The 25,397-nt window shown below is 29.3% G+C and overlaps 1 protein-coding gene across 4 annotated transcripts in view; it reads left to right on the top strand.

Moving 5' to 3' along the window:
- Nucleotides 1–1,407: 1,407 nt before the first annotated feature.
- Cad89D (cadherin 89D) overlaps nt 1,408–25,397 on the top strand; it is a 39,100-nt gene continuing 15,110 nt past the window's right edge. The window contains exons 1-6 of one of the 4 annotated variants that reach the window (XM_035872270.2): nt 1,408–1,514; nt 12,920–13,172; nt 22,199–22,329; nt 22,575–22,733; nt 23,740–23,848; nt 24,925–25,127. In XM_035872270.2, coding sequence (XP_035728163.2) covers nt 12,971–13,172; nt 22,199–22,329; nt 22,575–22,733; nt 23,740–23,848; nt 24,925–25,127 — 804 coding nt within the window. In that variant the 5' untranslated portion in view covers nt 1,408–1,514; nt 12,920–12,970. Of the gene's footprint in view, nt 1,515–10,037; nt 10,285–10,311; nt 11,116–12,919; nt 13,173–22,198; nt 22,330–22,574; nt 22,734–23,739; nt 23,849–24,924; nt 25,128–25,397 lie in introns of those variants that run through there. The other 3 variants (XM_035872271.2, XM_035872267.2, XM_035872265.2) reach the window with 3 other exon arrangements.

Here is a 25,397-nt window from a genome sequence, read left to right as displayed (position 1 = left end):
GCTTTAAATTTTGTTTAAAGTCACTGTTTTGTATTTTAAATTTATCTTTTAATTCTTTACAAATACGATATGGAATATGTTATTGCATATAAAAAAAAGAAAAAAGAAAAACATTTATTCCCGTTTAATTTGTAATATTAGATAAATATGTCGTATATGAAAATATTGATCCTTTAAACGTTTCAACTTCTTTTTAGATCATTCTCTAGAAATTATGATTTTCATTAAAAAAGAAAAAGAATATTCGAATGGAACGACGATCTCTCTTTTTTTTTTTCTTTTTTTTTTCTTCTTTCCTTTATCATTGAAAAAGTATCGATCACGAGGAGAATTACGATTATTCATTAATCGACCTTTGCCACTCGGGTAACGAAGCTTATTTGCCCCCCTTAAATCCACTTACCATTCTTTTTCTCCCGTTGATCGTGAGTTCGTGCTTATATATCGTTTTTTTTTTTCTTTTTTTTTTTTTATCGTATCACATGAATTGCTTGTACTATAACGGTGATCAAGATGTATAATTAACACATATATATCTACATACCTGACTCGATAGTTAAAACACACTTAACGCGAGCTTGAGAGTTCCCATTCCATAGATTGGTCGTTTATCAGAGGGATAGTACCTCTCGTATATACATATCTTATTCTTAAGAAGGTAAGGAGCTAAAGTAGCTTTCGAAAAAAAAGAAGAAGAAAAAAAAAATGAAAGAAAAAAGAAAAGGAAACAAAAAAAAAAAGATCGAGCAATTCATGGTCGATGTTTTGAATTCTCCTTTCTTCAACCTCGTTTCTCGAAACGGGAAAAGACAACATTGTTATTCTATCGGTATGAATCTATATGTATATGTATACGTGCACGTGCTCCCGTATACGTGTGTATGTGTGCGCGTGTGTATATGCGTGTATATTTTTTATAACGCCGCTGTAAAAAAAAAATTATCAAAATTAAATGGTAAATATTTCGAGTATTTTCACGGAAACATCGATTTAAAAGTATCAAAATTAATTGGCAAATATTTCGAGTATTTTACAGATTTTATATTGATTATGATCAATAAAAAATGAGAAACCCGGAAGAAAAACGGGTCATCTCATCATCTCCCGCTAGAAACTGATTTACGTTGAACCAGGTAAGCAAAGATAGATAGATAGAGTAAATAAGTAAGTAAGTAAGTATAGAAGGATCAGTACAGGCTCGGCCGTCGGCTCGATAGGTACTCTATAGACGGAACATCTCCGTTAAAATATATAGGAAGATTTATACGAGTACGTTCAATTCTCGTCATTTCGCGAAATTCATCGTCATTTCGTTTTAAAGAGTTAGAGAATTAGATAGATAGATAGTTAGAGAGAGAGAGAGAGAGAGATAGATAGAGAGAGAGAGAGAGAGAGAGAGAGAGAGAGAGAGAGAGATAGAGAGAGAAAGAGAGATATTACAAATTAGGAAGGAAAAGAAGAAATGCCAGATGAACGGTCACGTTGCAGTATAAACCGGATGGATTTTTACGTTGGTACGTTATAAAATTATGTATCAGTATAAATAGAAATTATATATTTTCTTTTTTATCTCTCTCTCTTTCTCTCTCTCTCTCTCTCTCTCTCTCTCTCTCATTCTTTATCTTTTTCTCTATCTCTATATTTTCCTCGAAGGAATGAAAATAAATTAAATAGAAAAGAAAGCAAAAAAAAAGAAAAAATAAAGAAAAAATCATCAAGATAGAAGATATACACACACACACACACATATATATATATATATATGTATGTATGTATATATATTTCTATTTATATATTATTTGATTTATCGATCGATCGATATTGTGATCGATATCGCGATCGAACGTGCCAAAGGTACGCAAAATTTTTTTTAAAGAAAGTCGGAAATCGGGTTAGCAGGCTAGCAATGGTATCTCGAGTTAACTCCGCTGATCCAAAACGAACGAGAATTGGATAGAGTGTAAAAGAGAGAGAGAGAGAGAGAGAGAGAGACTACGGGTGGAATAAAGAAAAAAAAAAAGAAACAACAGAAAGAAAAGGAAAGAAAAAAAGGAAAGGAGAAGGAAAAAAAAGAAAGAAAGGAAGAAAGAAAGAAGGAAGGAGAAAAAGAGAAAAAAGGGGACGAGAAAATAAAGAAGGATTCTTTATTCCAGGAGCGATCGAGCGTGGAGTCGGCGCTTGAATTTCAAATCGGCCGCCCGTTTCGTTTGCAATAGACCAGAGAGAAAGAGAGAGAGAGAAAAAGAGAGAGAGAGAGAGAGATGGGGTAGGATAGGTGGGAGGGGTGGGAAAGAGAAGCGCACATTAAACGAGCCCGCTCTCGTTTCGTTTCGCGATATACCTTTACTAAAACCCAACCGCGTTACTTTCCTCCCAGAAACGAAGATGCAAATGCATGCGAATTGCCGAATGAATTATCGATGGACTATTTTTCGTTTTATTGTTTTTTTTTTTCTCTCTTTTTCTTTCTCTTTTTTTTTTCTTCCCCGTCGGGAAAAAACATTTTTTTTCTCTTCCGTTTAACTGCAAAAGGATCGCGAAGATTTTTTTATTTTTTATTTAATTATTTAATTATTTATTTATTTATTTATTTATTTATTTATTTATTTATTTATTTATTTATTTATTTATTTATTTATTTATTTATTTATTTATTTACTTAGTTTTTGTTTTTTTTTAACTTTTAAACACATCGACACATCGACAATATTGATAAATAATAATTTAAATACGATCCTTCGAAGTATCGTCTAGTAGTTTTTTTTTCTTTTTTTCTATTTATTTATTTATTTATTTATTTTCTTTATTTTTCTTTACTTTTATTTATTTTATTTTATTTCATTTTATTTTATTACTTATTTATTTTATTTATTTTAATTTTTTATCCTTTTGTTTTCTTTTGTTTTTCACTTACAGTAATCAAATCGTTCGATCGTATTCGTTTATATATTATAAAATTTGTCAAGATTTTTTGTGATTAGTATTATATTATATTGTTGCAAAGCATTGTTTTTTTCTTTCTTTCTATTTTTCTTTTTTCCTCCTTTCTTTCCTTTCTCCAAAAGGATCGCTCGATCGGTTTCTATCCGCGTTAAAAAAAAAAGAAAAAGGGAAAAAACAAAAAAAAAAAAAAACAAAAATTAACAAAAAAAAAAAAAAAAAGAAAAAGAAAAGAAAAGAAAAAGGAAAGAAACAAAAAGAGAAAAAAGAAGATTGTTTCGAATAATACAAGATTTTTCCGTAGTTTCCGGCTAGTGATTCCATTCTCTCTCTTGGCTATGTGGTTAACTCGGTGCTGATAAAATTCAGTTTCTCTCATTGACTTTAAAGAGAGAAATCTCTCTTTTACAATCGGATTTTGTACAAAAGGATACGGCGAATAACACAGACGAGCGTCCAGGTGTGATCTCGTGTTCCTTTCTTTTTCTTTTTTCTTTTTTTTTTTTTTTATACAGGTGCACACCCACACGCACATACATACATACATACATACATATATATATATATGTAAATGTTTGTGTACACATAGACTTTTCGCGAACGAAACGCTTAGGTAAACTCTACTCTTCTATGCCCTTTTATATCTCTCTACATCTTTTTTTCTTTTCTTTCTTTTTTTTTTTCTTTCCGTTGATTTTTCCATAGCCTGGCCTTGATATATAATTTAGCATAAACATAAACGTTTCGATGAAATGTTTGCGATAATGAAAGCGTTAAGGAATCAGCGCTTTTAAATCGCTTCTATGGGATATAAACACACGTATACACATACACAAATATATATATATATATATATATATATATATAAATATATACCGTGCAAGCATTACAAAATAGCTTTACCAGTTTGTTTATATATAAGTATGTATGTGTGTGTCTTATGTGTATGTATGCGTAGCGCCGGAAGAGACTGCGTGCGAACGCGAGAATTCTTTTTCCAGGGCAATGAAAGTTAATTAACGGAAGTTATCGAAAGAGGAGGAGGAGGAGGAGGAGGAAGAAGAGGGGGAGCGATGGGAGAGAGAGGGAAGAGATTTATTTCTACGTTCGGCAAGAAATTTTTTTCTACGTATAATTTTTTACAGATTTTTCATTCATTCTCATCTCATCAATCATCGATCTTATTAGAAATCTTTTCTTGATAATCATTTATTATCATTTTTTTTTTTTTTTTTTTTTTTTTCAATGACACAACAATACTCATATTCGTATAATTTATCTCATGTATTTTTCGTCATTTTTTTCTTTCTTTCTTTCCCTTTTTTTCTCTTTAATTTCTTAAATGACGTGAATGAATTTTTTATTTTGTTTGTTCGTTTGTTTTTTTTTTCCTTCAACCGAAAGAAGATATATCGATTAAAATGACTTTTGTTTTAATCGATCGTCGAAAGTTATATAGATAATAATTACATAGAAAATATATAGATCATAATTCGTTAGAACGATCAACGATATTGACGAGAAACGTAATGATTTCATCGAAGTCTCTCATTAAACTTTGGATAATTGTGTATACGTAATCTTGTTCGGTGAACGACATTTCGTCGATAGAACGAAGAAACTAAAGCCTTAAGGAATGAATAATTTTCATCTTGCTGGAAAAAAAATTGATTCGTTTGGATTCGATTCAATTCGATTCGATTCGATTATAGGTAATTATATTTGATCGAGAAATCTAACCGGTCAATAATTTCTGAAACCAGTTTATTCGATAAGAGTTCGTTAAATAATCTCTCACTCGTGACGTATTATAAGAAATGGCATTTTACACACGTTATTCGCAATCTTTTCAATTTTAGTTTTAGTTTTAGTATTAGATTTAGTTTTAGTTCTACTTATAATTTTCGTTATTCGTTCGGGCATAGAGCGAGCTCGTTAAAGCGTGACCAACGTCAGATAAGCAAGGACACTTTATATCCATGTATTTTTTAAAATATTGCTTATGATCGATTGATATTTTTTATAAGAATGTCAAACTCGAGAGTCCTATCGATCTGTAAGGAAAAAGAAAAAAAAAAAAAAAAAAAGAAGAAAAGAAAAAGAAAACAAAAGAAACAAAAAGAAGGGAAAAAAATTCATTGTCATAAAAATTAATTTCAAAGATCATTAGAAAACTAATTGTACTTATTTAATATTACATCAAATGGTCTAAATATCTTTCTTTTATTCGATCCGTTTAAAATTATCCACTCGAATGAGTTTGTCCATTTCTTTTGTTTTTTTTTGTTTTTTTTTTTTTTATTTATTTATTTCTTTTTTTATTTTTTTTTTATTTTCTATCCAACTTTCCAAAATAAACTAAAACACTCCTTCGAACCAATTTCAATCTATCAAATATTTTTCAACGAAACGATAATTAATAGGAAACGATAAAATATTTTTACTAATAGACGTAATACCATTTGATAATATTTTTTAATATTTTCGTAATTAATAATTATTCGGGAAAGTTTATAAAATTGAGAGTAAGAGAGTAAGAGAGAAAAAAAAAGAAAAAGAAGAAGAAGAAGAAGAAGAAGAAAAAAAAAGGAAGAAAAAAGAATAGAAAAAGAGAGATTCAATTCGTTCTTCAAGTATTATACAATTCTCGGCAAATAAGAGAATCAAGATTAATGTGAATTCTATCGAATGAATTCAAGATGAGATCATAGGACTAATATAAATCCATGTAATAAATCTCACTCTTTTTCACTCTTTCTCTTTCTCTCTCTCTCTCTCCCCCTCTCTCTCTCTCTCTCTCTCTTTCTCTTTCTCAAGCTTTCAGCATCCATCGAGAAAGGTACTTATTATCAAAGTATTCGTTCACTTCGTTGAAACGTATCGACGCGTTAAACGCAGTCTCGTTCGAGCATGACAACAGGTTTTTACGGTTCTACGATCAGTTAGAATTTTACCGAACGACTATCCTTAATACCATTATTATTTCCTATATAGAGATGTTCTCCAAATGAATTTGATAGTTAAATAATCATACAAATTGGATATCCCCTAAGTTTCCAAGTACATAAGTCACAATTCTATTATCGTCTCGATATCGTTTATTCTCATCCATTTAGAATCATGTATTAAATGTTATATCCTCCATTCTGACCACTTAGATAAATCGTTAGAATCTAATTTATATTATGATATCTGAGATATTCGATAATTTGTTTGCTATACCATTCCTAATTCTTTTCCATTATTTATATTGTCATTATATTTCTCTTTCTCTCTCTCTATTCATATATATATATATATATATATATATATATATATATATATATATATATATATATATAGACGTACGTGTGCGTGTATGTGCGTACAAATTGGCTCATCCTTTCTAAGTAGTAAATTTTCTTCATTCTTTCTTTTTCTCTCTTTTTTTTTTTTCTCTTTTCTTTTCCTTTCTTTTTTCCTTTTTTTTTTTCTTTTCCATGCATAGAAGAAGTTAGGAAAAGTGAAAAAGTAAAGAGCACTTTCCTTCGCATACTTTCGATGGATTTTAAAGTGCACGTAACGTCGTCGTTCGATGGTGAAAAGAAACGACGGGAGTTAACGTCTTGTATGCGAGCGACCGATCATGACTTCTCGTCAATTTTAACAAGGAAAAGTACTTCGGGCTACGACTTTTAATTTAATTTTCTCCTTTTTAATTTTCTTTCCATCTTTCTTTCTTTCTTTCTTTCTTTCTTTCTTTCTTTTTTCCTTCTCTTTTTTTTTCACTTTTTATTTTTTTTTCTTTTTTTTTTTTTTTTTTTTTTCATTTTCTTTGCACTCCTACTTTCATTTGAATTAATCCAAGAGTTGAAATTGTTTTAACGATATAACGGTTAGGATTATTTTTGAAAAAAATTTCCTTACGACGGAACATTTACGAAATCATGAAATTTTAACGGAACAATACTGTCTTATAATTATTATTTTACTTTATAACGTTTTATTTTATAAAGTAATAATTATATATCATTCAAAAGTTAATAGCTATTTTATAAAATAGATATCTATATATTCATGGATAATATAGATTAAATATTAATAATAATTAAATTGTTATACGAGTAAACGTGCGATTAAAAAAAAACGTACATTTAAAGAACATACATTTCTTCTCGATTTTTAATTATGTATACATATATATATATATATATATATATATATATATATATATATTAAGACGAAACGCATGAAAAATAGTTAAATAATATTAATCCTCATAAATTTTTCACGAAACGCTTATTGAATTTACGCAGAACATATACTTCGGGATATGTCGATTTAAAATTAAAAACCTAGAAATTAGGTTAAAAATTATATGACCTAGTAAAAGATTGTATTAGAAAGATTTTTATCGATTCTTTTTTTCGAATTTTTATCATTTCTTTTATATGCATATATATACATAAATTTAATTATTTATAAGCTTTGTTATCTATTTATAATATCATTTATTATCATTTGTTATATATATTTAATTATTTATTTTCTCTCTCTCTCTCTCTCTCTCTCTGTTTCTGTTTTTTTTTTGTTCAGATATAAGAAAATTTCATTAGAAATTCCTTAAGAATTCTAAAATTTAAATAACTCTTGATGCTGTCGAGATTTCGGTAGGTGTGAGAATTTCATTCTCCCTTAAATAAATGAAATAAAAATCTTTCGAGCACGTCCTTCGCTGTTTCGGATTCCCGAAGAAGGACAAGGTCGCGAGACAAAATACAATGTAGATACACAGATACATACATACATACATACATATATACATACATAGATATATACATAGACGATGTGTCGAATGTCCAGTGTATAAACGATCGAAGGGCTTGTACTATGTACCCTTGGGTTATAACAGTGACCTTTTTCTCTAACAAAGTAATTCATAATTCCAACTCGTTATTTATCCATTCGACGTTAATAATAAACGTGGATGAAGCACGTTAACGCGTGGAATAAACGAAAATTAATTGACAATTTTTAAGTGAAGAATGGTCCTTTCTTAACGATTATCAAGTTAAATCTTTTCAAACAATCGACAAAAAGTTTGTTAATAATTTATTTTAATTTATTATTATGAAATAAATTAAATAAAATAAATATTAAAAAGTAAAATATATATATCTCTTTACGATGGTTTTTATTTTTGATTTTTTTTCTTTTTTATTTCTTTTTCATTTTCAATTCTATAAAGCGTCGCAAATTAATTAGCTAATAATTTATTATTCATTTCGTATTAAATGTATTATACGTACAGACGATATGTAACCATTTATATTAAGAACGTGTAAAATTCCGGTTTTGTTTGATACAAAATGTACATTTATTTTATTCCAACGAATTAAAATTCCAGAGATAAACTTAGAAAGACATGACTATTTTAGGGGATAATTTATACAAGGATAGCTTAGTTTCGAGCTACCTTGATCATGATCGGACTTCGATTTAACTTTTTGCCATGTTTAGAATGAAAGAATAGTTTTACCGTTATCAATACGATATATCGTAAAATTTTTGGACGAAGTCGAAAAATATTATTAAAAAAAAAAAAAGAATTATCTCATTGTAATTCAAACATTTTTTTTTGTCGAAGTACTATATTATCTCATCATCTATTGTCATCGTCATTGATAAGAAAAAAAAAGAAAAAAAAAAAAAGAAAACTATCTCTTACCGTCGAACATTTTCATGACAAAAAAAGAAACAAAAAGAAAAACGATTAGAAGTTATAACAACGGTGAAGGTAGGAAGCGTAACACGTTTGCTTCTGGTCGTTAGATCAATGGATCAAGGCGGCTGCAAATCTGAGCGAACGAAAGTGAAAATATCACTTGACTGGTGGCTTACTCGAAAGTGAACCAATCAAATTCTTCTCTCATTTATATATATATTTTTTCCTACTTTCACTCTCTCTCTCTCTCTCTCTCTCTCTCTCTCTCTCTCTCTCTCTCTCTCTTTCTCTCTCTCTCTCTCTATTTCTCTCTTTTTCTCTTTCTGAATAATAAGTCATTATTTTGCTTTTTCTTTTTTTATTCAAATATATCTTACGATATTATTCTAAATCAGATCACAATCGTCGATCGATCTATGATTTCTCTATTGAGAGTATTGTCAATGAAATATGTATAATATTCATGAGTTGTCAATATGTCAATTGTCGTTATAGTCTCCCTTCTATTCTATTCGATTTTATCAAGGTTGCCTTCATAGATTCTTCCTTCTATTGTTTCCGAATCGTCTGGAGCATATACAGATATGAATTGGAACAATGGTATCGACGTTAACATATCGTGTGTCTTTTCGAAACAGTAATAACGTCAAATGGTATTCGTACATCACCATTCTTGACTTAGAATGTCACGTTGGTTATGTTTTACGAAGTAAGTGAAACTAAGTAAATGTCAATGATATTAGGAAAAAATTTTTTTTCATCTAAGATAATAATAAATAAAAAAGAACGTTTAAAATTCTCTTAAATTTCTATTAACAATTTTAATTACGAATATAGAAAAATATTAAACTTAGAAAATAGAATATAATTAACGATACTATTGATATTTATGATTGATCCATTATAATAAGTTTTATGATTATCTGTTTAAGATAAAATTGACTATGTATATTTGTTTTTGCAATTGAATTCATTCGGCAAAAAGGGATAATAAAACTAAAGTAGAGAGAGAGAGAGAGAGAGAGAGAAGGAGAGAGGGAGGGAGGGAAGGAGGGAGGCCATCGACTTAGTCCAAGGATTTCTTAGAACAACTTTAATCAAACGAGATAAAATAAAATAAAAGAAAAGAAAAGAAAACAAAAGAAAATCAAATCAAATAAAATGAAATGAAACGAAATGATATGATTCATAATATAATAATAACAATGTTAATTGATAGATGATTAATTCGCATGATTATTGGTGCGTTCGGTTAAGTATTTATACGCGGATGAGAAAGGATAGGAAAGGATGGAAAAGAGGATGAAAAGTTTTACGAGAGAGTCGATATCGAAGAAACTGTAGAAAGAAGAAAAGTGCAGAGTGCAATTGAGTGCATTGAGAGAGTGTCGAACACATAGAGGTAAACGAACGAACGAACGAACGAACGAACGAACGAATAAGCAAGCAAGTAAGTAAGCAAGCAAGTAAGTAAGCAAGCAAGTAAGCGAGTAAGAAAGCAAGCAAGCAAGCAAGCAAGCAAGCAAGCAAGCAAGCAAGCAAGCTAGCGAACGGTCGAAGAAGTGGTCAGTGGCCGCTGAAAGCGAAAGGACGAACGTCCTGTAACAGAGAGAAGGGGTTTTTCTCTAAGATAGTAGTAGGTAGGTGCACCTAACAACGTGAAAGACATTTTACCATTCCTTTCCCGCTCTCGTGCCGTTAAACGTTCGAAACTGTTTGTGGTATCATCGGTCAAGCACGTCTCATGTCACATTAAAAGAAGACTGCCGTATATATCTTACACCGTCGATATACATATACCGTCAACTTTCTAGATATTTTTATTTGAGAGAGTATACCGAGATTGGTGGTGGTAGTAATAGTGATAGTGGTAGTGGTAATGGTAATGGTAGTGGTGGTAGTAATGATAGTATGTGGTGGTAGTTGATGATAGTTGGTGGTGGTAGTGGTGAGATGGTAATGGCGATGGTGATGGTGTGATGGTGGTGGGCTTTGGACATTCGATGGACGTCGTTGTCATTTTTCAAATTCGACATTGTTTACTAGACGAATGTTATTCGTTCGAGCACGTTAACCAATGCCAGTCACTCGTGAAACGTGAAACTGGGCGAAAGTTGTAGACCTCTTATAGTGTCCGAATAGTAACTTGTTCTAAAAAAGAGAGAGAGAGAGAGAGAGAGAGAGAGAGAGAGAGAGAGAAAGAGTAGATTCGTTAATAAGAAAATTTGATGAAGGAAGGACAACTCAGTTCGATCGTGTCTTACGAGTGATCGAGATCGATCTTAAAACCTAGTGTCTATCACGGTGTCCTTGTACGAATACCGGTGTACTTAATACGAACAATAAGAGTTTCATCTCGTTTTGGCATGATTCTGGAGAGGTGTAATAATAATAGACAATCCGTTCTCGTTTTACATCAAGTTCGAGCATCATCGTCTACCTGGTTTAGTTTCTACTCTGTGTTTTACAAGGTCAGTCAATATTTTTCACATATAATAGAAGAAAGAGGAGAAGGAGGAGGAGGAGGAGGAGGAAGAGAAGGAGCTACATACATCGAAGATACATGATCGTACAATCGTTGTATCGATGTATTTTATATTATCTTTTAGACATATATCATTGATATTAACTCGTAAAGTTTCTTTATTTCTCTTTGAATTTTCATAATTTCGGATGCTTTCGTTTTGCTTTTTTCTTTTCTTTTTATTTTCTCTTTTTTTTTTTCTTTTCTTTTTTTCTTCTTTTCATTAGCAAAATTAGTTAAATTTATTAAAGAAAGTTTTGTATACAGAGAGAAAGTGTCATTATTTGTCAATATCTACTATATGTATACGTATATATGTATATACACACATATATATATATATGTATATAATTACTATACTTTAATTAATAGATATACATATGTATCTATAATATATACGATCATCGATAATAATAGATAATGAATATATTATTTTAAATAATAAAACTTGTTGCTAGTCGAGAATCGCATAACGATCGATTTGCTCGAGTTACGATCGCTCGCTTCGTCGAAAGTGAAATCGTATATGGGGTAAAAAGTCTGTCACGTATTTTCACGTTAATTCACCAAAGCAAAATGAATTTTTATTATTGAATAATTTCCACCTTTCCAGCACGCCCCCTCCCTTCCCTCCCTCCCTTCATCTCTCTCTCTCTCTCTCTCTCTCTCTCTCGCACGCGTCCTTAATTTTCGCGATATTATTTGTTTAAGTTTGCGTTACGGTGTTCGAGATCGTTAATTCTTAGAAAAATAATAAGAACAAGTATTAGTGCCGATGAAGTACTTACCACTTACCGTTTACCTATTCATTAAATAGAAAAGTCCGTGTTGGCAGTTAACTTAGAATTCTTAACAATCTAGAGATCGTACGAATATTATTTTGTATGGACTGCCTAAGTGAAAGTCCTTTCATTTCGGTTAAATATTACTCCGAGATCTTTATCTTTATTATAACCCCTGTATACAGCATTCGGTTATATAGCGTGTTCTTTTATTTCAAAATATAATACTTGTCATCTTTGTTCCTTAAAAAAAAAAAAAAAAAAAAAAAAAAGAAAAGAAACGTATACGCATACTTGCAAATTAGAAATTAATCTTTTTATTGATTTCTTCCTATATCTATTTTTTTTCTCGTTTCTTTTCTTTTCCTTTCTTTTTTTTTTTTTTCCCCTAAAGAATTATCGCATCATCGATACATTAATTATCATATTCACGACATTGATATTATTGGGCTCGAGGGAGACTCGTTTTTTTTTTTTTTCTTTTAATAATCTTCTTTATCTTCCTTATTTTCCTTTCTTTCCTTTTCTTTTCTTTCTATTTCTTTTCTTTTCTTTTTTATATTCTCCTTTCTCCCGACCTCTTCCTGTACGATAAAAATCTTGTGCTGCTCGTTATTCGACGCCGCCTCCCCTCTACCCCTCTACCTATCTCCTTCTCCCTTTCCCTTTGCCCCCCTTACCTTCCTTTATCAAGAAGCATAGCCAAGGATCGGGAGCAAAGTGCTTTTTATGAGGGCATGAGCTCGTGCGTACGTGGCTCGAACGAAGATTCCCCCTCTTTCTCTCTTCCTCCCTCACCGTCAGTAGTCCCTCATCCCAGTCCCCACTATTCCCCTCCCTCCTTCCTCAGTCTCTCCACCTCTCCACCCATTCCCTTCCCTCCCCTCCCTTTATAGAAAATGTATCGTCACGCTTGTGATTTCCACTTTAAGTGTACTCACGACTCATTGCGAATAATTTCTTTTACAGGGATGTTCGAAAGAACGACTTGAGGAGTCAGTTAGCGGAAGAGGAGAGAATATGTCGTCAAGAGGAAGAAAATATTGGTCCACCTCATCATCGTCATCATTATCATCATCATCATCGTCGTCTGCGTCATCGTCATCGTCATCGTCATCGTCATCGTCGTCGTCGTCGTCGTCGTCATCGTTATCGTCAGCGTTATCGTGGATCATTTTATTGTCGGTTCTCTTTGTTAGACTCGACCACGTGGCAGGTAGGAGTATGTAATCGCAATGAATTTCATTCTTACGTGAAAAAAGGAAGATTTACTGGGATCTTTAAATTTTCAAAAAATTAATTCCACTAATGTTTCGCTTTAAGGAAAATAATTAAGATTTAATATCGGCGCTTCGATTAATATATAACATTATATTATATTACATTACATTATAATATAATGTAATATTTTTAATATTGTTATATTACATTATATTGTGATACAATATATAATATAATAATTTTAAATACTGTTATATTGTATTATATTATATTATATTAACGATGAATAATTAATAATTTATTAATGCTATATTAAAATTTTGAATGTGGCGGCAATGGTGATGGTGGCGAGAAAGAAGTGAATGGTGTGGGGCGGGAATAGAGGGAGGTAAGGGGCGGAGGTAAAGAATGGCGATTGAGTAGAAGAAGAGGGAAAGGGAACGGAGGAAGATGATTTATTGACTATATATGAAAACAAGTTTTTTTTTTCCTTGTCGATTCCGATGATCAATAAAAATTCGTGAATTTCACTTAATACGATGATAATTTTATAATTTTATAATGTAGATCCGAGAACAGAACGAGTTTGCGAATTCATTTAAAATGGTTTATAGTAGACTTAGCTATTCGTAGTTAAGCGTCTACGTCCAAAGATGGACCGGACCTCGTTCATTCTCACGATTATCATTTCAATCGTGAGATCGTGGCCTCGTTAGTATTCAAGTTACTCTTTTTTTTTTTTCTTTTCTTTTCTTTTTTCTTTTTTTTATACTTCTCATTCTTTCCTTTATACTTCATTAACGAGCATTCGCTGTTGAATTCAAGCGCGTACCGATTAATTAATTGCAAATCTTAAGGTATATAAGTCCTGTATACGTGTATGTGTCTGTGTTGTAGTTTACGCGTTGTATCGTATAAGGAAATGTGAGAAGCCACATTTACATATTAAAAACACGCACGCATACGTACAAATATATATATATATATATTTATATATGTTCTTGTACGACGACGTCCACGACAGCGTTATTCTAAAACTGGAAGACTGGAAGGAACTACGGAAACGTGCAAAAAGCTTGCCGACCTTGTCCCACTTCCGTCAAAGCTTTAGGAACGAGCTTACTCGTTCGTGCATGTTAGTTCGTGCATATGTACACGTATATAGGGTTAGTTGTGTTTAGCCATTTGAAATAATACAAATACGTAAGTAATATTATATGTAAACAGTTTGTACATATTTTATTATATATATATATATATGTATGTATGTATGTATGTATGTATGTATGTATGTATGTATGTAAGAAGAATATTTAATTAAGAGTATTACAATGGGATATACCGAAACTTTTTTCTTCCTATTTTTTTTTTTCTTTTTTTTTTGTTAATTATCAAACAAGAACACACGATTATTTTATTATTGCACAAGAGAGAGAGAGAGAGAGAGAGAGAGAGAGAGAGAGAGAGAGAGAGAGAGAGAGAGAGAGAGAGAGAGAGAGAGTTCAATTTATAAAGGATCCTTTTATTTTTTATTTTTTTGCTTTTTTTTCCCTTTTTCTTCCTCTTCTTCTCTCGACACAATCGTATCCTCCAAGAATTAAAGCTTTTTTTAAGAGAAAAGAAAAAAGGAAATAATTTCTTATACGGCTTGCGCGAAGTAGGAAAAATATATATTCTTGTGTTTTCAATTTTAAATACGAACACTCTCTTGAATATATATATATATATATATATATATATATATATATATATATATAAATGTGTATAGTAGTTTATACCTAAGAGAACGCGTATTGTCACATTGGACAATATTTTGACGAAGATGCAGGACTCGTTCCTTTTTCGTCTTCTTTTTCTTTTTCTTTTTCTTCTTGGTCCGTTCATATCTCGAAAGTAATCTTCCTTGCTTCGAATAGACCGAAAAAGAAGTGAGATGGATAGATAGATAGATAAACGGAATGAGAGAGAGGGAAAGAGAGAAAGAGAGAGAGAGAGGGAAAGAGAGAAAGAGAGAGAGAGAGGGAGAGAGAGAGAGAGAGAGAGAGAGAGAGAGAGAGAGAGAAAGAGAGCTTGCGAAAATGAAGCTGTGTATATGAAGAGGGAGAGAGATCGGCTTCAAAGAGAAGAAAGGAAGAAAGAAATGGAAAAAAGTAAAAAAAAAATGGAGAGAGATAGACAGATATAGAAAGAGAAAGAAAGAGAAAAAGAAAGAGAGAGAGAGAGAGAGAGAGAGATCAAATCGACAATCGGATTTTCTTACGAAGCTTTCGGTTCGGCTCCTTTTCTCATTTGTTTACGATCCTTTATCACAAAATGTTTTAAGCTTCTTCGAGCTCTTACCTCGGATGAAAAAAGTTACGCTCGGTTACTCCTTAAGAAATTATCTCTCACTGGATTAATATTCTATCTAGTAGCATTATTTAGCATCAATATATATATATATATATATGTGTGTGTGTGTGTGTGTGTGTGTGTGTGCTGCCTATAGCCAAAGAACGAATTTCGAGTTGATAAGTTTTCGTTTTGAATTTCCATTAATTAAGTTTGCCGCGACGACGACGACGACGACGACGACGATGAGGACGAGGACGACATTGACACAGTTTCATACACAGTCAAGCTGTAGTAGCAATTTTCTGGCTTTAAATCGTGCCTTGTTCGCGTTATCGTCCATGTTTGAAGTTGAATTAGGATAGGGATGATTTTCAAAGCTACGATTTTATATGTCTTTATGTTCTATATATATATATATATATATATATATATATATTTAGATATATATATTATAAGAAATAAATAGTTTTGTTTATTTGTCTATTTACATATGTTGACTGCTATGTAATAACATTACATATCCATGTAATATGTTCTACTATATAAGTGGGTATATTTAATGTATAATAAAGTGCATTTAACAGGAGTATTACTCAGACCGGAGATAGTGACGTTTAAAGGTGGAGAAACTCGTTAGGAAAAAAACTGAGAAGTTAGTTAGTATGTATGTATGTATGTATGTATGTATGTTGTATGTATATGTTTGTATGTATGTACGTATGTATGTACGTCTATGGCTATCGTAAAACGTACACCAATCTCTTTGCGATATGGTGAAAGTCCAACGTGATAAGTAAGTTTGACGTACACCTGTGGCCTCACATGCAATACTCGATCAACTTTGTTCGCTAGGATATTTCAAAGAATTCTAATACGTTCTCTACATATAACTAAAGAATTTTATACAAACACATATATATATATATGTATATATGTAATAATAGTATGTAGTAATATTATGTAGTTATATGATAAGTAATACAATAAGAATATATAATATAACATATAGTAATAATTATGATATAATTATATATTATATATATATTTATTATATATATATTATAGTATACAATAATAAATATATATATATATTATATTATATATATTATTTATATATATATATAATAAGTAATATAATAAGAATATATAATATAATATATAGTAATAATTATAATATAATTATATACTATTTATATATATATATATATATATTTATTATATCTTTTTTATATGAACACAAATATTATATTATATATTATTTATGTATTTATATTTATATATATATATGTATATACAAATATAATATTTATATATTATAATATATAATATTTGTATATATATACATATATATGTTATTTTTTTTAAATCTATAACAAATAAGATTCGTTTTTGACACATATCTTTCTCTTTTTCTCTCTCTCTCTCTCTCTCTCTCTCTATATATATATATATATATATATATATATATATATATATATATGTACATATAAAGTTAATCGTAAAAATCACTTCGATTGTGAGTATTATCCGTGAAACGATCGTACACGTAGAAACGTAGGAAGGGTAAACGTGTAACATTGCATCGCACGAGCCTGAAATCCGATCGTATCGGGAATCCGATAGTTGTGCGACCCGAATAAATTGAGATACGATCTTTTCAGTAAGATATAGAAACTTCTTTCGCTTGGGGGCTATACACCAGTCGTATACGCGATGGATCACTGTGTGTTTTCACTGTGGTCATTGAAACGTCGTATTTGCTTTCCTATTTGTTGGAGATCTTTTTTCTTCTTTTTTCTCCTTTTTTTTTTTCTTTCTCTTTTCTGTTTTTTTTTCTGTTATTTTTATTTTTTTTTTATTTTTTTTTATTTTTCTTTAAATATCAACCCGACAGAATTAAACCTTCTAATCGGATCGATTAATATCTTTTCGATTTGACGATTAATAATTGATCATTGATAATTATTAATTATCGTATTCAATATCAATGCCACTCGTTTTCTTTTTATTTTCAAAAAAAAAAAAAAAGAAAAATAAAATGAATAAATTTATTTATCACGTATAAAATATCTTGTTAAGTATTGAGAATATTTCACTTGTACGGCGATTACATTTTTTGCTCCTTTCATTTCTTTCTTCTCCTACTTCTTTTTTCTCTTTCTTTCTTTCTTTCTTTCTGTTTTTTTTCTTTTCTCTTTTCTTTTTCTTTTTATTGCACGAGATACGCACCTTCGTAACTCTCAATCTTTTCATCGTTTTTCGAATAACCGGAAGAATTCGATTACGTTGCATTACGTTAAGCTATATCACGTCGTATACCATGGCTAAAGTGAAATTGCCTGTATACGAGCTTAAAGTGAAATTCATAGAAGAAATATTGGTATATAATAATATTTTTAATTTTTTTTTCTTCTTCTTCTTCTTCTTTTTCATCTTCATCTTTTCCTTACTGTTCTTTCTCTTTTTCGTTATTTTTAGAAAGACCGAATAAAATGTAAAAAATATGAATATTGATCGATGATTATATATATATATATGTATATATGTATATATATACATGTATATCTGTATATAAAATTACATAATTATTGAAATGTTCTTTTCAGAAAGAAGTAGCGTAAGTTACGTAACTATAATTTAAATAAAACCTGGTTATTACCAATTCTAAGTTTAGGTAATGTTGGACGATAAAACACATACAGACACACACACACACATATATATATATATATATATATATATACACACACACACACGAGTAGAGAAATAAATGGCTTGTTACCTTTCGATAATATCGTGACTTTTTGATTTTATAGTCTTTTTTTTTCGGTTAATTTATTAGATCCATCCGATACGCTTGAACAATTTTAAATAGTTAAGTTTAATAAAGTAAAAGGAACGGGAATAATTATCGTTTGTTAAAAATGTTCCGAGTTCTACTTTTAATACGATTACTTTCCATTTTCTTTGTCTCTTTCTTTTTTCATTTTTTTTTTTTGTTTTTGTTTTTTTTTTTCTTTTTTTTTCTTTTTCCTATCACGACGGAAATTTAGTTATTTCCGTTATATGTAAGAAGAGTAAGATATACGAGTGAATAAAAAGAAAAAAAAAAGGGAATAAATAAATAAAAAAAAGAAAATGAAATGAAACGATAATACAACTAACGCGATAATATATACGAACGTAGAGAGATTCAATCTAGATTTGATTTTATAGGAAAAAAATGAGAAGAAGAAGAAGAAGAACAGAAAATAAAGAACAAAAATATATATAGAAGAAAAAGAACATATATATATATATATATATTTATTTATTTAAAAGAAGAAATGGCTGTCTATTTGTATGTGTATCTCATGCTTAATATACGATCGAAACAACTAAGATGCAGTGCAATGCAAAAGTATCATTAATTCTCTTTTCTCCATTGATACAATCCTGAGAAATTCTTGTGTTCCTTCTTCGGCACGCACGCACAAGAAGGGGTATCGTTAGAAAACGTTGAAAGACCTTGTGGGATTTAGTGATGGCATCGTGCTCATATCCTACTTTGTATTGTCATGTGATCTCCCATACGATGGATTAGCCATTCCAGAGAACTAGTAAATAAAGTTTCAATTTTTTTTTTTATCCATCATGTCAGCTCTCAGCTTATGTTACTGCGATTTGTTTTTTCATTTCTTTTTTTGATTTTTAATTGATTGATTTCTTTTCTTTTTTTTTTTTTTTTTTTTGGAGCATACGTATACATACGTACATACGTACTTATGTACAAGGAGGATGGAATTTATTATAGACCTTATATATATATATATATATATATATATATATATATATATATTATATATATATATGATATATGATATATATATATATATATATATATATGATATATATATATCATTGAAGATCATTTGAGGGAAGATTAAGGGTTTAGATTTTTTTCATAGATGGATTATTTTTTTTCTCTCATTTTTTTCTTGTTCTTTTCTCTTTTCCTTTTTTTTTTTTTTCCTTATTTTTTAATCGTTTAGATTTTGTAATTTCTTCGACGTGGAATAGGAATATGCGGTTATAAGGAAATTTTCAAAAATTCTTAAAATAATCGAAGTTATCTCGCGACATACGTCAGTTCGATCAGTAACAATAGAAACTTTTAAATATGATTTTCATTTGAAAATGTCAATTTAAAAATTGCCGATGAACGGGAGAAATATCTCAACAATCAATTGTTCGATATAGATCAATTTTTTTTTTTTTTTTTTAATTAAAGGAATATATATATATATATTTTTTTTTACGAATACTGAATCTTATAATATCTTGAGTTCTAATCATATTTATTAATACTTAAGGAAATTTAGAATTGTTCGAGAAGCGATTTAAAAAGAACAAAAAGAAAAAAAGAGAAAAATTAACGAAGAAAGAAATTATGCCTAACTTTAAAGTGTCATTAGAAAATAATACGAATTCTTTTCTCTCTTTTTTATTTCTTTCTTTTTTTTTTACTCTCGTAAAAATTCACTTCGTCAAAAATTTCACGGAGCACAACATTTTTTTTTCTCGATATTTTTACACTTTCAAATTTACCAAAAATACTTTCAGACGCAATAATCATTAGAGGCGACATGAACGTTTTTGATATTTTAATAACAAAAAGAATAAAAAAGGAAAAAAAAAATAAATTAAAACCAAAAAAGAATATTCTACAACTTTTTACATCTTCAAAATATAATATTGGTATAATAAGATATTGTAAAAGTGTGAATGTGTCATTTTGTATGTGTTTTGTTATATATATATAAAAAAAAAAAAAAAAAAAAAAAAAAAAGAAAAAAGAAGGAGAAAGAAAAAAAATTGTAAATAATAAATTATTTTTTATGTTCCCGGATCGAAATCTCTAGTTAAACTAGACAAAACGAGAGATCGGTTAAGCAAAAGGATTAAGAGGGACATAGTGAGGGACACGAGTTCGAGACCTCTCTTCCGTTCGTTTGCGTAACTTCAACGACAACTACGTTATTAAAACTTTCTCGGTTACAATTTACGTGCTTGCGGTACGTGCAAGTCGTGAATCGTTTATTTACGAATTTCTAACGCCGTTCTAACTTTCGATCGAAATCTGAATTCCCCTAGCTTATGCGAAATTCAATGTTGAATAACTCATTAAATGTTGTTAATAGAATTCAAACGAGAATTTCTTTAGACATTTCTCAAAATATTTCTACGTTCTTCAATTTGTCGATCTTTTGACAAATTTTTTCAAGCTTAATGAAACGCATTGATATCTCTTATGGCTTACGCCTCATGTCGAGGATAAAAAGAAAAAGAAAAAGGAAGAAAAGGAAAAAAAAAAAATAAAAAAGAAAAAGAAAAAATATAGGAAATAAGACGTTCGTAGTTGATACAATTTTTCGATTAGTTTTTGGTATAATAAATATTTTTGTAATAACTCGTCGAGTTGTCGTTACGACGTCGATATCATTTGTAGAACCTGTAACTAGTTCTTCGCCACGCTCAATGATTTTCTTTGAAGCGAGATAAAGATCGGTTAGGTAGTTGGATTAATGTAGTTTGCCGATAAATATGGTCTATATGTAAATTCGTTAGGAATAAAGAAATAAAAAAAAAAAAAAGAAAAAAAAAATAAAAAAAAAAAAGATAAAAAAAGAAACAGATAAAAAAGGAAAAGAAAAAAAAGAAAAGAAATATCATCGCCGATTCCTTTCACTTAAAGTATACTTTTACGTACACGCTTATATATGTATACATATATACATTTCGAAGAACATATTTTATGTATATACAAAACATATTTAATTCGCAAATACTAATTCGTTTATATGTTGTATTACAACGTGGTCGTAGTTTGCTGCTCGAGAAAATTATATTTTACGCACGACTGAAAGCAAAAATAATACATTGCGAAAGGTTAAAACAACGATTACGAAACGATCGATGGCTCGTACGAGTTCTCGAATAGATTTGTATTTGTGCTGAGTGGGTGGATGGATAGGGGGCGGGAAACTTGGGAGAGAGATTCTTTTTTTTTTTTTTTTTTTTTCCTTCTATGCCCATCACGCTAAGATCATCGTACTCTGTGCACTTCGAATTGCATCGAATTTGCACTATGATTTATATTTAACAAATTTGTAAACATTATATGTGATAATAGATCGATTAATATTAAATTCAATCAATTGTACAGAATGATTTATATCAATCGAATATAATAATAATAATGATAATAATAATAATAATAATAATAATAATAATAATAATAATAATAATAATAATAATAATAATAATAATAATAATAATAATAATAATAATAATAATATAATGATATATTATAAATAATTAATATTTGAGATGTTTCGATTTGATATTTATTGCGATTTATTAAAAACACGTTATCTTTCAAATTATTTATATAATATCCGTTGTTCCAATGATCGTGATCGATTTAAAATTACTTTTCTTTTTCCTTTCTTTTTTTTTTTTTCTTTTTTTTTCTTTTTTGATAATAAAAATTAATTGTACGTTTTGCCGTACGTAACATTGATTATTTAATCAAGCTAATTATTTAATCAAGCTGATCAATTTGATCAAAGCTAATTATTACGAGTACGTAATATTAAAATTATTATATAGAATTTATGCACTTGTATATTTGATTTGTAAATTTTCTTTCAGGATGTCAATTTTATCCAATCGGAGAATATTTGAAATTCGTAAGAGTACCAGAAAATCTTCGGGAGGGATCAGAGATATTATCTTTGGAAGCACATCCTAGAAATCGTCTTACTATTATTCCAGTGGACAAGGTACATTTCATTCGTTTTTTTTTTCTTTTCTTTCTTTTCTTTTTTTCGAAACTCTCATTCATTTAGTTGAACTTTTTGTTAGATAATAAGGTCTATTTGAAAGAGAAATGAAAAAAAAAAAAAAGAAAAAAAGAAAATAGAAAAAAACGAAAAGGACGCACGTCGTTTGATTTCTTTTTCTTTCTTCCTTTTCTCTTTTATTTTCTTTTTTTTTCTTTTCCTTATGAAATGTATTAATGTTTCAGGAAGAGGACAGTCGTTTCTTTTCTTACAAAGACGTGAATGGAACTCACGTTTCAGTGACGTTGGCACACTCATTGGAGGATCTGGTCGATGCGGAATCACCTAGAAATCTGTTAAAGTTCCGGGTCATCTGTGATTATACCGATGGCAGAGACACCTTGGTGAATGCTCAAATACATATAGAAATATAAATATATATATATATATATATATATATATATATATATATGTATATATATGTATACATATATATTTTTTTTTCTCGTATATATCATACTTTCGCTTTTTCGTCAAACGTTTAATTAGAGCGTTCTAGGTAACCGGTCTAAACTAAAGCTATCTCTCTTTTTTCTTTTTTTTTGTTTCTTTTCATTTTCATTTATGATTACGGACATTTTTTCTTTCTATCTTACTTTCTTTTTTTTTTTCTTTTTTTTTCTTTTTCCACTTACTTATTTATATTTTTTTTTCCTTTCTTTAACGTTCAGTCATGCATTAACAAACATTTACGTAATGACATTAACAGGAGAATGTAGGTACGGTCAATTCGGTCTTTATCAGATCATTATCTTTTTTCTCTTCCAAGTGAATTTTCCAAAGCGTAATACTTATTCTTTCTCTTTCTTTTTTCTTCTTTTTTCGTCTTTTAGCAGTAACTCTCAGAATCTCTTTTCTCGTTTGAATGAAAAATTAATAACATAAGCCAAAGAGAGTAACATGTGGATAATCACAGAGAATTCTTCTCTTCATCCTGTTGAATAACGGAGATTAAAAATCGTGATACTGCTAAGAGCTTAACTGTATATCTATTTACCATATCTATTCCTAATCCGTGATATCGTCTATTTAAATCGATTTTTTTTCCCCGTGAGAAAATACGTAAAAGTTTAGTTGAATATCGTGAACGTATTTAAATAATATAAGTACCGTATGAAATTTATCTTTTCTCTTTTCTTTTCTTTTTTTCTTAGTTTCCTTAACGATACAATCATCGATAACATCAATTATTTTAATAATTTTCAATAACGTCGAACAACATTATTTATGACAATTAATTTTTGATATAATTTAAAATTGAAAAAAATTTAATTTTAATCCTTCAACTGGATCGATTAAAAATTACAAATAAATGAGAGTTAAATAGACGTGTACGTTTTTGTTGTTCAGGTCTCATCGCATTTATCAGTCACCGTATACGTCGAGGATATTAATGATCATGCTCCAGAATTTATCGATGCTCCTTATCATGTGACAGTGGATGAGCTTACATCGACCGGTAAGACATATTTATTATACTTAACTATTTATTTTCATTAAATATGTACATATACATATATACATATATATGTATGTATGACAAGTTTAAGTTTATCTAACTTTAATGAAATGAAGTTATGCCAAATCGTTTTCAAAATACTTTGTTCTTATTTCTTCTCTAAGTATATCCATTTCAATTTAAGACAAACGACGAGTAACTGTGTTTTTAAAGCTATTGGATACTGAAAGATTCATGAACACTTTTAAAATTCTCCATTAGAAACGAAGAAGAGAGAGAGAGAGAGAGAGAGAGAGAGAGAGAGAGAGAGAGAGAGAGAAGTGATATATATATATATATATTTAAATAAATTCGACGCTTTGTTACTTTTAATTTTTCTTTTATCAAATCTGATTTAAATATTAACCGAAGTAGTTAGCACAGTTAATTATTTCATCCGTTGAAATTCACCCTTTTAAAAAAAACAAAATGACATTGACATAAACGAATGAAAATTATTAATGGATAATTCGATGAATGATTCTCAATAGAATTTTTATAAAGAAAATATTAAAATAATAATATAAATATATTTCAATTCTTGAAATTCCTCCAATGGAAGAATTTTCAAGGGGACGATTCTTGTTCCACGAAATTTTGAACGAGATTACGATGAATTCGTTGACCTATAACAAAGTAGGATTTCCGTAAGTCGAAAGACTATCTTTCCTTGTCCCTTTCCCCGCTCCCTCTCACCCTTTACTTCCTTCCTTTCTACTCCTTTTGCTAGATCCATTTCGTTTAATCCTAAAGTTTTGTCAAATTTCGCTGGAGTGTCTCTCGTTGGAATTCAAAATATAGAAAGAGAAAGAGATAGTTAGAAAGAGATAGATAGATAGACGGAGAGAAGAAGAAGAAGAAGAAGAAGAAGAAGAAGAAGAAGAAGAAGTAAAGGAAGTTAGTTCGAGTTAATTTCTCTTTTATTATCACAAAAATAATAAGATTTTAATGACGAGAAATATTGAATCTTAATGTTATGAAATAAATTCTTTACTTGAATAATATATCAAAGAAATTCGTTGTTGGACGAATTTCAGGTGTTACAATATTCCGTGGGATTCATGCAGTCGACGGGGACAAACCAAATACACCGAACAGTGATATTCATTATGCTATAGTTAAAGGAAACGAACAGGGAAAATTTTCCCTTGAATCCGGACATAGAACAGCTTTGATATTACGTAAACCATTGGATTACGATAATGGCGATCGCGAGTACACCCTCGTTATCACAGCTACTGTGAGTTTTTAAACGAACGGATTCTTTTTATTATCATCATTATTATTATTATAATTATTATTATCATTATTATTTATTTTATTATTATTATTATTTTATTTATTTTATTATTTATTATTTATTTTATTATTATTATTATTTTACTTATTTTATTATTTATTTTATTATTATTATTTTGTTTATTTTATTATTTATTTTATTATTTATTTATTATTATTTTATTATTATTATTAATTTTATTATTATTATTATTATTATTATTATTTTATT

This window comes from Vespa mandarinia, chromosome 13 (assembly GCF_050613455.1).
Source record: "Vespa mandarinia isolate Hongniang chromosome 13, ASM5061345v1, whole genome shotgun sequence".
NCBI classification, from domain to species: domain Eukaryota; kingdom Metazoa; phylum Arthropoda; class Insecta; order Hymenoptera; family Vespidae; genus Vespa; species Vespa mandarinia.
This window is presented reverse-complemented; position numbering and strand designations above follow the sequence as displayed.